General features: G+C 38.1%; 1 protein-coding gene across 2 annotated transcripts in view; it reads right to left on the minus strand.

Moving 5' to 3' along the window:
• NUP88 (nucleoporin 88) overlaps positions 1 to 17093 on the minus strand; it is a 30914-nt gene that overhangs the window by 13306 nt on the left and 515 nt on the right. For both annotated transcript variants that reach the window (XM_069482093.1, XM_069482092.1), the window contains exons 2-7: positions 13815 to 13984; positions 12341 to 12466; positions 9215 to 9301; positions 6290 to 6466; positions 2461 to 2647; positions 1678 to 1825 (exon numbers count right to left, since the gene is read on the minus strand). In XM_069482093.1, the coding sequence (XP_069338194.1) occupies positions 1678 to 1825; positions 2461 to 2647; positions 6290 to 6466; positions 9215 to 9301; positions 12341 to 12466; positions 13815 to 13984 (895 nt within the window). The remainder of the gene's footprint in view (positions 1 to 1677; positions 1826 to 2460; positions 2648 to 6289; positions 6467 to 9214; positions 9302 to 12340; positions 12467 to 13814; positions 13985 to 17093) is intronic.

A 17093-nucleotide genomic window follows, 5' to 3' on the forward strand; every position in this document is an offset into this window, starting at 1 on the left:
AGTGCCGTGGCGTCAGCCTAGCTCACAGCAACCTCAAACTCCTGAGCTCAAGCGATCCTCCTGTCTCAGCCTCCTGAGTAGCTGGGACTACAGGCATGCGCCACCGTGCCCGGCTAATTTTTTCTATATATATTTTTAGCTGTCCATATAATTTCTTTCTATTTTTAGTAGAGGTGGGGTCTCGCTCTTGCTCAGGCTGGTCTCGAACTCCTGAGCTCAAACGATCCGCCCACCTCGGCCTCCCAGAGTGCTAGGATTACAGGCGTGAGCCACCGCGCCCGGCCTGAAATTAAATTTTTTTTAAATAAAGACAGGGTCTCACAGTGTTGCCCAGGCTGGAGTGCAGTGGCACAATCATAGCTCACTACAGCCTGAAATTTTTAAATTTGAAGTCAGTTTTCAAATATATTTTAAGTACAGGCGTACCTCGGAGATATGTACCATTGCAATAAAGCTAATATCACAATAAAGCAAGTCACACAAATTTTTTGGTCTTCCAGTACACATAAAAGTTATGTTTACAATATAATATAGTGCCAAGGTCAACAGAAGAATCTTAATATTGGGATGTAAAAGAAATTTGTTATGAAAAAGAGCCAACATTTAGTTACTGAAATAGGAAATTTGTTAGATACCACCCCTATGTTATATAGTAGCCATTTCACTTTTGTCACTTAAGAAATCTGGGTTTGCTTCAGTGACTGTAATACGCCTTAAGGACAAATATGAACAGAGCAAAAGTTTCTTAGTTTCACAAATGAAAATGCTACTCTTATTAGGAGAACCAAGAAAAAAATGCCTACACTTAAGATCTCCCAAAGATATATGTATCTGTATAGAGAAACCAATTAGTTTCTGTCACTTTACCGCACTAGGTCTGTTTCCTCATCTATACTGTTTCCTCATCTATAAAGTTCTTAGACTTAATAGTTAGACTGTATCTCTCAAACACTTTAATTAGACATGCCCCATGAGTTCTCATTGCTACTTTATTACGTACATAATAAATACTACCCCCTTAAATGTTTTGGCTATACTTTAGCACAGAGTTGAAGCCATTATTACCAAACCTAGGCAAACCGGCTAATGAGAGGTACATGCACATTAGGTCAAACTGCTACCAGATTGAAATTCTTCTATGTTGCTGTGAGTGACGGAATTTCACTTTTTTTTAATGGCCAAATAGTATTTCATTGTGTGTGTGTATATATGTGTCACACTTTGTATATATGTATCACACTTTCTTTATCCATTTATCTGTTGATGGACACTTGGGTTGATTCTGTATTTTGGCTACTATGACTAGTACTGCAATAAACATGGGAGTGCAGATACCCTTTGAAATACTGGTTTCTTTTCCTCTGGATATGTACCCAGTAGTGGGACTGATGGATCATACGGTAATTCTACTTTTGATAGTACCAGGAAAAATTTGCTGGAAAAATTCACTATTATAAATCTGTGTGGATCCAGACTGAAGACCACTGTTTTAAAACTTGGGAAATTTGCTCAGTCTGTCTAGGACAGAAAGTATACTGTAGTGAGTGAAAGGCCAAAAGAACCCAGTCAACTTTTTAAAGGCCTGAACCACAGAACAAGTAAATTACATGTGAACAGTCTGTGATCATCTTAGTATAAATATTACGGGATGAAAGCACTATTTAGTGAATATCTTACCTCTGTGAAGTTTGATTGGACAAGAAAAGTCAGAATCAAAGGGATCCTCCTCTCCAGATGCCAGTTTCAGGGCAAGCTCCAACTCAACACATTCAAACACATACAGAGAAGGAATGAGGTCGGCCCTGGAATCCCAGGACTTTTCTGACTATTAAAAAAAAAAAAAAAGTGTTGTAACAAAGATATGGTAGATGCCTGAGGTGATGGATGCCTCAATTGCTCTGATTTGATTAATTCACATTGTGTGCCTGTATCAAAACATCACCTGTACCCTATAAAGACATACCCATAATAATTAAAAAATTTTAAAAAGTCTTGTAATTTTGATTTTGCATATTTATTTGAAAATGTACACAATTAAAAACAGAAGTAAAAAGCTGGGTCAAACAGTGCTTTCAAATTTTTCTTAATTCCACTCCTAATAGTGCGCTGTTATTCTTAAAAGAGAAAAAAAAGGTCTCTCTTCTTTTAGGAAGATGTTAGTAAATGAGTTTGGAAAAAACCAATTCTGACATTCAAAGATTCTTTATTTCTATCACCAAAAGCTACAATATAGAGATCAGAAAGAAATATGTAGGTTGGTGGACCAAGTGAGTTAGGCAACCTTCTAACTTTTACATTTAGATTAAGTGTGCTTCAATTACTTTTAAGTATTTAATTTCCAAAATATCAGAAGTGTTAAATATAAGCTAAAATTCCTGATTATATTAAGCATTCATATTGGGTCAGGAACTATACTAGGTGTTGAAGGTACAAAATATACTCACACTAGCCTGTACTTACTGTTTGGTCATCTTCTTCTTCCCCTTCTAGCACAACACAGTGATATAGCATTCCTGATTCAGTAGCAATCACTAAGATGTTGGGCACGCAGGGTAAGCAGAGTATAGCACAAGCATCATAACCATAGTTATCTTCAGCTGCAGGATGCATGGGCAATGGGCCCAACAGCTTTCCAATATTCCCAGGACTAAAGAAAGTGAAAACATATTTGGGAAATGTTGACAAAAGATAACCACACTCATCCTTTAAAACAATGGTCCCCAACCTTTTTGGCACTTTGTCTTCCTCCAGCTATTATACCCCCATTATAAATGTAGTATATTCCCAATGTTTCCACTTTTTTGCCTTCCCATTCACATTCCACCACTCTGGTGGTTCTCAACCAGAAATAATTTTGGCAATGTCTGAAGACATTTTGGGTTGTCACAACTGAGGGTTAGGGGAGGTTACTGACATCTAATGGGTAGAGGCCAGAGATGCTGCTAAACATTCCCCCACAGGATGGTCCCTACAACAAAGAATTTTTCAGACCGAAATGCATCATGCTTTTATCATTCCACTGAGGCTACATTGGCAAAGGCCACCCATGAGATTTGCTAAATCCAAACAGCACTTAACTTGACCTTCTGATGCATTTATCACTAGTTAACAATTATTGCTACTTGACATCCTTAACACCTGTAACAATTCTTCCTTGTAGTTTTCTCTCCTTTCTCTCTGAATGTATTCTTTCTAATGTCCTTTTCTAATTTCTGTCTCTTAAATATTGGTGTCCTCAACAGTTCTGTTGTAAGCCCTCATCTTTTTCCAAAATATACACTTACATGAGAGCATATTAAACTATGCCTGGTTTTAACTACCACTTATGTTCTGATTACGACTCCTAAACCTTTTCTTCAGAAATGTAGCTTCTCTTCAGGGCTTTGGACCCACATAGTTAATTTGATTAGACACATTTATTGAGTGCTAGATGATACCTCCCAATGAACTAACACTTTAGTTACTGAGGCAGACATTTAGCCAGAATTACTATACCATGTGGTAAGTGCTAACAGAAGGATTTACAGGGTACAAAGGAACAACAAAAAGGTATAAAGACATTGAAGCAGGCATTAAAGGTATCAAAAATATGTAAGATAAATAGGGAAAGAATGATTTCTGGGAATGGGGGAGTTCAACATTCCAAGCTGGAGACCAGTTTATGCAAAGTCCTAGAAGGATGAAAGACATGGAAGTTAAGAGGAAAAAAGCTTATTTAGTATGATGAGAGGCAAAGTACACGGTCTAAGGCAACAGAAAAATAGCTAGACAGATATCCAGGACTGGCTTATGAGCAGAGAATCTTGCAGGCCGTGTTAAAGTATTCAAAGTCTATCTGCTGGGTGAGTGTATCACTAGAGGTTTAAATCAAGTGGCAGAGCTTCACTTTGCAAGGATCAGTCTGGTATTAGTGAGGTGGATAACACAGAAGTGTCCAAAATGGGATTCAGGGAAACTTTAAAAGAAGAATGATCTAGGCAGATGATGATGAAGTTCTGAAGCAGGGACAAAGGAAGGCAGAGAAGCATATATACATTCAAAATATTTAGGCCGGGTGGCTCATGCCTGTAATCCTAGCACTTTGAGAGGCCAAGGTGGGAGGATGGCTTGAGCCCAGGAGTTCAAGACCAGCCTGGACAAAATAGCAAGACCCCCTCTGTAAAAAAAATTAAAAAAAAAAAAAAAAATTAGCCAGGCATAGGGGACGCATGCCTGTAGTCCTAGCTACTTCAGAGACTGAGGCAGGAGGATCATGTGAGTCCAGGAGCTAGAGGCTGCAGTGAGGTGTTACTGTGCCAGTGGCACTCCAGCCTGGGTGACAGAGCAGGACCCCATCTCTTTAAAAAAAGGAAATTTTCTTCATCAAATCAATAGAAATTTGGGACTGATCAGATGTAAGAGGATATAGGTGACTTTTGGGTTTTGGGCTAAGTTTACTAGGTAGATCATGCTGTGGACAAATGAGGGCCCAGCAGTAAGAGGAGGAATAAGGGGGGCTAATAACGGTACCACAAAATCCTCCTGAGAGAGATCATGTAAGACAGGCAGAGAACATTTCTGCCAAGGAGAATGCATTCAATAGTGAATCCTTACCATTCTGCAATGTCAAGCTGTATCACATTTCTAATCTTTATCACTTTGCATGCTTTCTTCTCTCTCTTGGAACCACTTCTGTTTCTAATTCTATCTAGGGAATCCTTCAGTCTAACATTTTGTATTACCACTTCCTCAAAGTATTCCAAGATTGGCAGGTCTAACCATTTACTCCATCAGACTCCCACAGCACCCTGAGCACATCACATTTTATTATAGTTATTGGTTTAGTTGTATGCCTTCCTGATGGACAAGGAACCACATAGCAGGGACCTTGTCTTCAATCCTGTATGTCCTTCTTCTGCCACACAGTGGGCTCTGAATAAGTACCTGCTAAGTTGACTTATAAGTGAATAAACTCTAATGTTCAGCCCTTGGCCTTATGCCTCTAGAGTTACAAACTGCCCCAAAATTCTTATCCTCTATTGACTCTCTCACCATGACAGATGATTCGCATATCTCAATTTTTATCCTCCTACATTGTCCTGTATTTCCAACCACCTATGGAATATTTCTACTTTATTGGTCCAATACTGTCTCACACTGACCATTTGTAACCAAAAAAAAAAAAAAATCTTCCCCCCAAATTAGCTGCCTTTCCTGACCTCAATATTTCTATGAATGATGCACTCCCTTATTCAAACAGTAATAAAATCTTATTGATCATCCCTTTGCACAACTGCCATTATAGTCCAAACTCTTGTAGAATATAAGCTTAAATTTGTAACAGCTTCCTTATTTTTTAAGAAGCAAGGTCTCACTCTGTTGCCCAGGCTGGAGTAGAGTGGCACAATCACAGCCTGTGACCTCGAACTCCTGGGCTCAAGTGATCCTCTTGCCTTTGCCTCCCAAGTAGCTGAGACTATAGGCATGTGCCACCATGCCCAGCTAATTTTTTTAAAAAATTGTTTTTAAAGAGGGAGTTTCACTATGTTACCCATGCTGATCTCAAACTCCTGGCCTCCAGTGATCATGCTGCCTCCCAAAGTGCTGGAATTACAGGCACAAGCCGCCATGTCCAGCTCTAGCTTTATCATTTAATGTTCCCCACGTGAATCCTCTGCTCTAGCCCAAAATGTCTAATCACTGAACCCTGAATGACATTTGCCCTTGGTTGTTTTTTACTCTGCTTTATGCTGCCCTTGTGACTGAAGTGGTCTTATTCTTCCTTGATGCTTCATTTAATCCTGCATGTGACCTTTAAGTTCCATAAGATATCAATCCTTCTTTATGAAAATTTTCTTAACTTCTCCAGTCAAAATGATCTCTCCTTTCTCTGGGTTCTTACTGTCTGTGTACCAATAATGTGTTATAGGTAATTATCTTTTTGTGTGCATATGGCTTTTTCCCTACCACTGGGATATAAGATACTAGATTACCATGTCTAATCATCCTTATAGTGCCTTGCTCATGTAAGATAAACAGTAAGTACTTTTTCACCTAACTAGACTTGTAAACACAACTCCAGTCCTATCTTAAGTGATTATCCAAGAATTCTATAGAATTTACCCAAATATGATGAAGTGAAAAGCCAAATGATCTATACCAACTCTTTCTCCAAAATATGCAAGCCAAGCATCTGAAGGCTGCAACACTTCCACAAAGTCAAAAACATGGATCCCAAGTCCAACCATGAAAATCTCTATTGGAGCAGAAACTGAATGTTCATTTTAGGTGGGTTACTCCCTCAACTTACCTGTGTAGCAGACTAACATACGTCAGGAAAGTCTCCCCATTCTCATATAAGATGTACAGTGGGTATGCCACTACTTCATCTTTGCCTTTTTGTCCAAAAATATTCTTTGGGACTGCTGCCAATGGCCCAAAGTCAAATGCAACTGCTGTCTCTCCCAAAGATGCAGTATATGCCCTTCTGGAAAGAGATTTAAAATATCAACATGTTAAAAACAAAATGTCTAATAACAGGAGGTGGGTTATGTATGGAATCTGTATTCAATGCAGTAAAAAGACAAAAAAATTTGATTATAAATAATGTTAACACTGGAAAATTCTCATAAAATTATGTGAAAAAAGCAGGCCATAAAATTATTTGGTGCTCCTTTAATTTTAAACAGTTTAAATATAGAGATACACAAAACACCAAAATAGACACATATATTCATGCATAAATGCAAAAAAGGAACAGGAAGAAAACACATAAAAACATCAATAGTTATCTCTGAGCAGCAGGATTCATTGGTTCTACAAATACTTGCTAAGCACCTACTGTTCTAAGTCTGAGAGAGAGAAGAGAGAAGAAATAAACATACACAAATTCAGAAAATGTTACGAAGAAAAATAAAGTAGGGTGAGAGGGTACTGATGGACTAGACAGTATGGAAAGGACTCTGATTAAGATGATATTTGAGCAAAGATGTGAAGGAAGTAAGGAAACAAATCTGTGGTTATCTGGGGACGGAGCAGCTGAGGTGGGAAGAACACATGCAAAGGCGTATACGGTGAAAGGTGCTTGATGTCTGAAGGATGGGAAGGAGGCCAAGGTGGGGGGAGCTCAGAGAGAGCAATGAAGCTGGAGAGGGAGTCAGGTGGTAGACTTGTGGGCCCTTGTAGGCCATGGTAAAGACCCTGGGAAATCAATGGGGTGTGGAAGAGCAGGGGGGTAGAATGATCTGATTAAACTGAAAGTATCACTTTGGCTGCTGTATTAAAACAGGCTATAGGAGATTACAAAGATTTTCATTTTCTTCATAATACTTTATATTTCCCAATTTTCTATAATATACATTACCTGTATAATCAGGAAGGACAAAAAACTATAAAATCATGCTGTTGATACATTTTAAAATTTAGTATAATTGGTTATCCAAAAAGATTCCAGTTCAATACAAGGTTAAAGAATATGGCTAAAATAAAATCACAATTTCATATAGTTGAGACAGTTAACATCATTGCAAAGTATTATAAATACTATATCTTAGTTCCAATCACATAGAAAAGTATATGGTATCAGAAGGTAAAAAATGAGAAATCCCAAAACTAGAATAAAAGAACTTCCTGAGTTAAACTAAAAATTCAAGAAAATGAATGGGAACAGAAGTTAATTTAATGAGACTTAAATGACTCCCAAGCCATCAAAACTTCATTGGAGCTTAAGAAACATAGTAATATACCTAATAATGGTATGTATTAATTAATTAGTTAATTAATATTATTCTGTACCAAGTCCTATGGCTAAGCACTTTATGTTTGATCTCATTATTCTGTACAATAACCCTAAGAAACAAGCACTATTATTTTTTATATTCATGAAATATATAGTCATGGAATTGAAGCTTAGTGCAATTGGAAAACTTGCCCAGATACTACAACTGGCAAGTGGCAAAGCAGAGATTAAACCCCAGGTGTGTTGCCACCAGAGCCAAAGCTCTCAACAATTGCATTTGCTCTACTGACTCTGATCTAGACAATGTGTCTGTCAAAGGAAGTTTGTGAACTCTGGGAACATATTACAGGAGAGAAAATGCCCTGATTCAAGAACAGGACCTATCAACTCCCAGAGGCAGGTATTTCACCATTGTAGAGATGAACACACTGGTTCATCTGCAATTTAAGAAGCTGGTGCTATAAGGCATTCACATCATTTAACTGAAACTTTCAATTTCAGGGCTGCTAAAGAGACTTGAAGTGGTTCCAGGTCAGTAGCAACCCCTGGCTCCTGGCAGCAGTAGATGCAAATCTTCTTTAGAGGAACATACCGCCACTTCAGGCTCTCGATATTCGCAAACATTAAGATCAAGTAAACATAAGTTCACAATTAGCAATCACAAAGAACCCACCATGATTGCAGGTCAGAAGAAAGAACAAACACAGATTTAGATTCCTCCTAAGGACTTCAGATACTAAAACTGTCAAATATAGAATAGCTAAGTACAAAATATTCAAGGAATAAAGGTTAGAATAACAAAAAATAAACAAAACTATTAGATATGACCACCACAGAGACATGAAAAAAACTAAATGGAACTTCCAAAAATGTTGTTACTACAAGTTTCACTCCACATGCACACACTGTGGGTGATTATTTGTGGTAATCACCAGAAAGACTGATCAGGAGGCCAGAGGAATCAGGTTTTTGAGTTCAAAGGGTGACTGTATTAGTGGTCAAAGTAGCCAGGAACTTGTCCCTGTAGTGGTTAAGAAAATACAAAAAGAAGCAAGGGTTATAGGAGAAGCAGAAGGGCTATGTATATTCCACTCCAGGTTCTGGGATACAGATGCTGGTCTGGGAGTTCAGCAATCTGCCTTATCCACATTGAGTGAACAGCTGGTAGGCCTCCAGCCCAAGACTCTCACCTTTCACCTTTTCTATAATTTTGCAATTTTATGATGTATTCTCTTATCCAAATTACAACAAGGAATCAGTTTCTGCCAGTCACATTTTAGAACCTTCTTTAAAAAAGATCAAGCTAATAGTTACAGTGACATTCAGATTTGTACCTTCTTGTTACTTATTCATATTGCCTACTTTTGCTTACTTCTCACATTACCAAAAACATATATAAAGTCATTTCTGGAAAACCTTGCAATCTCTGTTAAAATTACATTTATAATCCTAATAAACTAATTTTAAAAACCGTTTCATGTACAAATAAAAACTTACCCTTTATTGAGTATTAGACTTTCCTCTTCTGCTTCTGAAAGTACAATCACCTTAATTGGTATCTGGGGCTCACGCAGAGAGTAAATTCTAGCAGTCAAAAGAGAAGAAAACCAACACTTAAAATTCTCTTTCACTTCCCAAAATTGCACTTTCCTCTCCATCCAGTTAGTTCTTGAGAATTTTCCTACCACTTACCACAACCATTTCTTTGCCAAAGATCTTGCTGTAACCAACAAAGTAGCCTACCTCATTTGTTCTTTAACTATATGAGATGGAAGTTTCCTCAACCTGACAAAATGTTCTCTATCCTTACCAAAATTCTTTAATAGCCAATCCATACCACTTCACCTTTGTCTCTTCTGTCCTGAGCCTTCATCCATACTCACCTTGTCTAGTCATCTCCCTACTGATCCTAAGCTTGCCAGTTTCCCTTCATTTACACCCATCTGTCTCTGCCTAGTAAACACCAAATCCCACCAGAGAAGGAACTATATCTGATTCTTACTATTTTTAGAAACGGGAATCTCCCTCTGTTGCCCAGGCTGGAGTGCAGTGGTATAATTATAACTCACTGCAGCCTCAAACTCCTGGGCTCAAGTGATCCTCCTACCACAGCCTCCCAAGTAGCTGCGACTACAGGGATACACCTCCACGCCTGGCTAATTTTTAAATTTTTTTATAGAGATGGCAACTTGCTATGTTGCCCAGGCTGGTCTCAAACTCCTGGGCTCAAGCGATTCTTCCACCTCTGCCTCCCGAGTAGCTCTTACTCTTTATATACCCAACTGGTCAGCAGAGTGAGTGACATTTAGCCTGCAATCTATCTATGTTTTTGTTATATAAAGACCTAATATGCCAGGCATGGTGGTGTGTGCCTGTAGTCCCAGCTATTCAGATGGCTGAGGTGGGAGGATCCCTTGTGCCCAGGACTTCAGATCCAGCCTGGGCAACACAGCAAACTTCAACTCCTAAAAAAAAAAGAGAGACCCAATATTATGTCATCCCTGTTTTCTCAAGAAGTACAAAACAGAATGTTTTTAACCAAATCATGTTAAAGTAACTTATATTTGACAGCATATATGGCTATTATTAAAGGGAGAAAGAATTTTCAAAAGGCCACTAATGTCATCATTAGAAATCCCTTATAAAGGGGTCAAAACATCCCTTATAAAGTCTTCACCAAATTACTTATTTTGTCTGATTCCACTAACAATTTTTAAACTTGGTTTTGTTGTATTAGCAATGAAACACCACATATATATTTACTAAATGTTTCTAATGATAATTTGATTCATTTGAATACATATTCATTGTGGTCTTCCTAGGTGCCTACAAGCATTACTGACTTCAAAATATATATAATAGGCAGTAATATTACGTTGGGGAGCAGTGGGAAAAAAAAAGTAAGTGCAACAGGGCATTCAGTCAAAATCTACTTTTGCCTTGAAGTTGTGAACAAGGTCCAAAGCTTAGGAAAAGGAAAGTGTTAAGTACCCTGTAGTTTTTAAAAAAAACCCTTCAATATTTGGGGACAGATACTTCCTTTAGGGCTTAATCTGAGGAAGAATTGTACCTACACTCTTTCCCCACCATCTCCTTTTCCAGTATAGTATAAAAGGGAGACTAAGAGAGGGTGTCAAAGAGGCCTTAGGAGTACCATATAATGTTTATAATGGGAGGATTTTCCCTCCCCTCTTTCTCCAAAGCCAAATGGGTAGGCAGGAAAGGCTCTGAAACACTCAGCCAGATTTGGAGGTACTAGTGATAAGGGAGATTTTGGTGCATTTCCTACCTGAATGCCTGTTGGTCACTTTGAAGTTGTTACAATCAAAAAAACTGTATAGACTGAGTTCAGTACTATCCATAGTTTCAGGCATCCACTGGGGGGTCTTGGAACTTATCCCCTGCAGATAAGGGGTATTATACTCTATCTTGAGAAAGGGTTCAGGGTATGGATAGCTGGCAGGAGCCAATGAGAGACAGAGTTCCTCAGCGATGGGGGGAGCTAGAGGTCAAACACTGCCCTCTAAAACTTACACACACCATTTGTGCAGAGACTACCACACCAACAGAGGTTGACAGCAACAAATGGAACTAGAGTAAACCAAGATCAGGCAAACCTCCTCATCACTGACAGGTAACCCGTTAGGTAAGATGTCTGCCTCACCTATCCCAGCCTCCCTATCCCCACTCTGAAGGAGTCAGAGTCAGATGAAGGAGGAGGCAGCTCTACTCGTTACACTTCACTACATACCCCAAAGTGCTGGGATAGGAGGAAGAGTAAAAGAGCAGACCATACCCTCTCCACTCATTTCAGATCCCTTAAGACACAGCTCTGACCTATGAAAGGGCTAGGACACAGTTTTGAAATGGATTTGAGATCAGAGTTTTGAACTAGACACACTAAGTTTTAATAACTAAAAGTAACTAGAAAGCTATGGGCATCTGTATAAGATGCCATAAAGGGGGATCAACCTATTCAGCAGGGAAAGAAGATCTGGAAGAACACAGTTAAAAGCAGTGATTAGGAAAAATAACCCTGGAAGTATTTGTTAACCTCTGTTAAGTCCTTCCAATAAACTTTTTACATAAGGCAGACCCAGGAAGTTAACCGATAATATAGCAGAAATCTAAGTAGGATTAGGGCATTTAATCATAGATTACAAACCTTGGAAGCAGCTTTAGAGATTATCAAATCAAACCTGCTCAATTTGTAGATCAGAGGCTGATCACCCCCATCCTCACTCCCCAAAAAAGAAGTTCAAGATCTCAAAGATAATAGAAGTGGCACTGGGACAATTTGAATCTTTTAATTTCTAATTATATTCTCTTTCCTCTATGTTACATCATCACCAAAAGGGTGATATGATAAAGAGTTTGGGAAAGATTTTTCTACCAGTATTTACAGGTCAGACTAGGAGAGACTTGGAGGCAGGAAGACTATTGGAGAGGGAATAGTAGTAATAGTTAGGTGATTCTTATGATCAAGAATGGGTTACAACAGCCATCAGATAAAAGCATTCCAACATTTAATGACTCATTTGGTGCTATGCTGAGCTGTTAACTGGCAAACAGGAACAGAGCCTTCCCACTCACAAAGCTGTAAGAGATAAAAATAAAACTTACCTTATAACATTGTCTGATGTTAACAGCACTATGTGGGGATCCATCATTTCACTTGGATACCAGGAAGCATGCTTCAGAGTCAGAGAGGTAGAACTGGTGAAAAATCTCTCAGCAACTGGAGTGGTACTAAAATAAAGATAATAATTTTCCAAAACATTTTGTAGTACTTGGATGAAAAACCTTCTAAAAGAAAATCTATTTTAATACTCTTTGCTTTTTTTCTTTAAATTTCTTTCCCTTAAATCTTGCTGAAAGAGCATTCAAAGCATTTATTCAATTAATATCAAAGAATCAGAATAAAAATATTTTTGAAATTATAGCATATTTTATACAGTACAAGTGCTTTCACATGTAGTATCTTATTTTATTCTTTTACTAGCCTTGTAAGGAAACTACAAGGGCAGATACTATCATTCCTATTTTGAAAATGAGGGAACAGATTTAGAAAAAAAACAGTTTGGTCAGGCGCAGTGGCTCATGCCTATAATCCTAGCACTTTGGTAGGCCGAGGCCTCATCTCTATGAAAAAACCAGAAAAACTAGTTGGGTGTGGTGGCACATGCTCATAGTCTCAATTACTTGGGAGGCTGAGGAAAGAGGATTGCTTGAGCCCCTGGAGTTTGAGGTTGCAGTGAGCTATGATGACACCACTGTTCTCTAGCCCAGGCAACCAAGAGAGACCCTATCTCTTTAAAAAAAAAAAACAAAAAAAAAAAAAAAAAAGGAAAGAAAAGAAAAAGGAAGAAAGAAAATAAACAGTTTAAGGGAACTCAACTTATAAGTTGAGGAGTGAAAGGTGAGTTTCTACGTTATACTGATGGTTCCCGACTTACTATGGATAGACTTAAGATTTTTCAACTTTATGATGGGTTTATCCATCATAAGTTGAGGAGCTCCTTTTGACTTACAATGAGGTTATCCATCAAAAAGTCAAAAAATCCTAAGTTGAACCATCCTAAACTAGGGACCATGTGCTATACTGCCTGCATTAAATGCATTTCCAACTTAAAAAATTTTCAACTTACATTGGGTTTATCAGGACATAACCCCATCATAAGTTAAGAAGCATTTTCACTACAGCTATAACCACCCTGAATGTACACAATCTCATCTGTGTTCTTTTCAGATCATTCAGAACCACTTTTCTGGATTTGTTGAAAAAGATATTATATAAAAATAAGACCTAGATAAACTTCTGAGCAAACTTGTGGCTCACAGAACAAAATCTTATTTCACCCTAATTGAAAAAATGGCCTAACTTCCAATGAGACAGGGATGTAATAATTCAGGCAGAATACAACTACACATATACTATAAACATTAACATCATAAGATGCCAGTCTGCAGACCACATGGAGTGCTCTAATGTTTCAATAGTAATATACTAAACACACTTTAAGAACCACTGTCTTGAACAATTTTCTGTATGTATTACAAATTATACAGATATACACTAAATGGAAATAGAACTTACCTACAATTCACTATTGATTTTCCGCCTTCAAATTCAGAATTCTTCCCCCATCTTTTAGGTAATTCTAATACCATAAGTCCTTTTATTCCTATAAGTGCTACATGATGTTGTGTTGGACTTAACAAGACTTGATAGATCTCAAACAGGGGTGGATTTATGCAAAGCAGTCTCTGGAAATTAAAGCAAACCAATCAAAATAGTTAATTTTAATTTAAATATATGCGACATTTACTTGAATGTGTATATGTGAACAGTAATGCTTTAGTTTTCTATCATTGCAGGATAATGAAGCATTCTGGATAAGTACTAACATTTGCACGATTAATTGATAAAATATTTTTAATCATTTAGGTTGGGATGTTATATAAAATGAATCAGATTTCTTTACCTTGATAAATAGAGACTACTAGACATAATTTTCCTTCTTATGGTGCAGCTTCAGCCTATCATTCTGGTTTTATTTTCTACCATTCTCCCCTTGTACTTTACAGTCCAATCAGAATAGCTTATATTTCTGGGAAATCATGTTTTGCTCTGCCTCCGTATCTTTGCATAATTGTTTCTCCTCCTGCAATGCCCGTTTTTCTTTTTTAGCTGGCTAACAAGACTACTCATTCTTGGAGATCCAGTTTCTACGTATTATACTTTCTCCTCAAGAAAGTATTTATGTTCTTGCCAGGAATAACTGCATCTTTTCTGTACTTCTATAGCACACTCTGGATAAATCTATTATAGTTCTTACCAGACTGCATTCTAATTAGCCTCTTTACTTGTTCATCTCATGCAACTGACTATGAATTACTTGAGATCTGTGTCTTTCCTCTCTGTATTCTTTGCATTCTGGCACATTGCTGACTCTCAACAGATGCTTAGTAAATAGACATGAACTCCGAAGTATTAAGAAATGATAATTACTATATTATAAATAGTACAATAAGGTACAGAATGGCTTTAAGAGCTTCTGCAGCAAGCAGAATGTTGCTTTACCTATGCAGACTTAGTAACAGTGTGATATTTTCAGGGGTTTTGGTAAGTTGTTTATCCCAGCATCACATGTCCTCAGAATTCACTTCTGCTGATATTTCCTATTTCTTCTCTCATGATCATCTCAGATTCCCATTTCATTTCTTTCTACTTTCTACTTTCAGTAACACACCATGAATAATACACCACTGTTTACCCTATATATGAAGAATCAATCTAAGCCAAAATCCTTTTAGACGAGACTGTTCTGAATATAATGAAATTCCTACTAATTGCTACTGATGTCTGAAACCTGTTTTTTTTGTTGTTGTTGTTTTTTAATTGCCCTTCACTGATTCTAATGAAATTGTGCTTTCTTGTCAGTGATTCTTTCCTTCTTTCCTCCATACTCAACCCCCATTTTCTTCTACTTGATTTTGATAATCTAACTCAAACCAAACACAGGTCACCTTTCTTCTGCTACATATACAATTCAATCACATTGGTTCATGACTGAACTATGATAATCACAGTATTTTGCTGTTGTTGTCTTTAAAGTTACTACTGATACTTTTTTTTTTTTTTTTTTGAGACAGAGTCTCACTCTGTTGCCCGGGCTAGAGTGAGTGCCGTGGCGTCAGCCCAGCTCACAGCAACCTCAAACTCCTGGGCTTAAGCGATCCTACTGCCTCAGCCTCCCGAGTAGCTGGGACTACAGGCATGCGCCACCATGCCCGGCTAATTTTTTGTATATATATATTTTAGTTGTCCATATAATTTCTTTCTATTTTTAGTAGAGACGGGGGTCTCACTCTTGCTCAGGCTGGTCTTGAACTCCTGACCTCGAGCGATCCACCCACCTCGGCCTCCCAGAGTGCTAGGATTACAGGCGTGAGCCACCGCGCCCGGCCCTGATACTTTTTTTTAAACATCCAAAGTTACAGCTCGTGATAAGCTGCTTTCTTTCCAACCTCTGAGTTTTTGAGATTCTGGAGGATTAAGGGTTATTCAAATAGTCATCAATATTTACTCAGAGCTTATACGTTTCAGGTATTCCGTCAAGTGCTGAACACACAAAAATGAGTAAAGCAGACACAGTCCCTGCCATAGTGCTTACAAAAGAAGACAGACAATAAATAATTGTAAATAATTAAACTATGATTGTGTCAAATGCCACATAGCAGCAGGGTAAGGTACAAGAATACTGTGGACGGAATATTTGATAATTATTCTTAACTAAAATTTTAAAATAGATTGTAGACTCTTGATCTATTTTTCAAATTGCAGAAGCACGGCTAGCATCTTGCTAAAAGCAAATTCTCGGCAACAAGAATTGGACAGTAGTACAGATGTCATACCTTAGAATGAGTGCCAAGATTTTTATTTATTTTTACTTTTTAATCTTTAAAAGAAGAGAATATATTACAAATAAACATTTCCATAAAGCCAATATTTGATCACAGCAAGTCTGGAATACTTTCTGATCTCACCCATTTTCACATGTTGTTGTCTTATCAAAAACAAAAATCCCTTCCCACTTTGGGAATAGCCTAATTTTCTAAAAGACAAACAAACAAACAAAAGAATTAACAGAGGCTTCCTCCTCCATGTGAACAGCAAAACTTGGTTTTTTTTTTTTTTTTTGAGACAGAGTCTCACTCTGTTGCCCAGGCTAGAGTGCAGTGGCGTCAGCCTATCTCACAGCAACCTCAAACTCCTGGGCTCAAGCGATCCTCCTGCCTCAGCCTCCCGAGTAGCTGGGACTACAGGCATGTGCCACCATGCCCAGCTAATTTTTTCGATATATATTTTTAGTTGTCCATATAATTTCTTTCTATTTTTAGTAGAGACGGGGTCTCGCTCTTGCTCAGGCTGGTCTCCAACTCCTGAGCTCCAACAATCCGCCCGCCTCGGCCTCCCAGAGTGCTAGGATTGCAGGCGTGAGCCACCGCCCCCGGCCAAAACCTGGTGTTTTACAATCTACTATCTGACATAATAAGCCCATACTATCTGACAAAACAAGCCCAAGAGAAAGTTATGATTATACCTATTACTTTATCGGTGTCACGCAGGGTTTCTCTTCACCAACCTACTAAAAATAGCAACTCCGCCTACCCATTCTCTATCCCTTTACCCTGCTCTGTTTTTCTTCGCAACATTTAACCATCACTGATACTGATTATTCCACGGTCCTTCCCTTCTTCCCAGGCCTCCAGAACTTCAGCGTCTTGAGAGCATGAGTTCCCATAATAGTGTCTAGTAGTGTCGGAGTCATTAAACATTTGCCCAAGGACGGAAATAATGAATCTGAGGCTC

The sequence above is a fragment of the Eulemur rufifrons genome, chromosome 9, assembly GCF_041146395.1.
Source record: "Eulemur rufifrons isolate Redbay chromosome 9, OSU_ERuf_1, whole genome shotgun sequence".
NCBI lineage: Eukaryota > Metazoa > Chordata > Mammalia > Primates > Lemuridae > Eulemur > Eulemur rufifrons.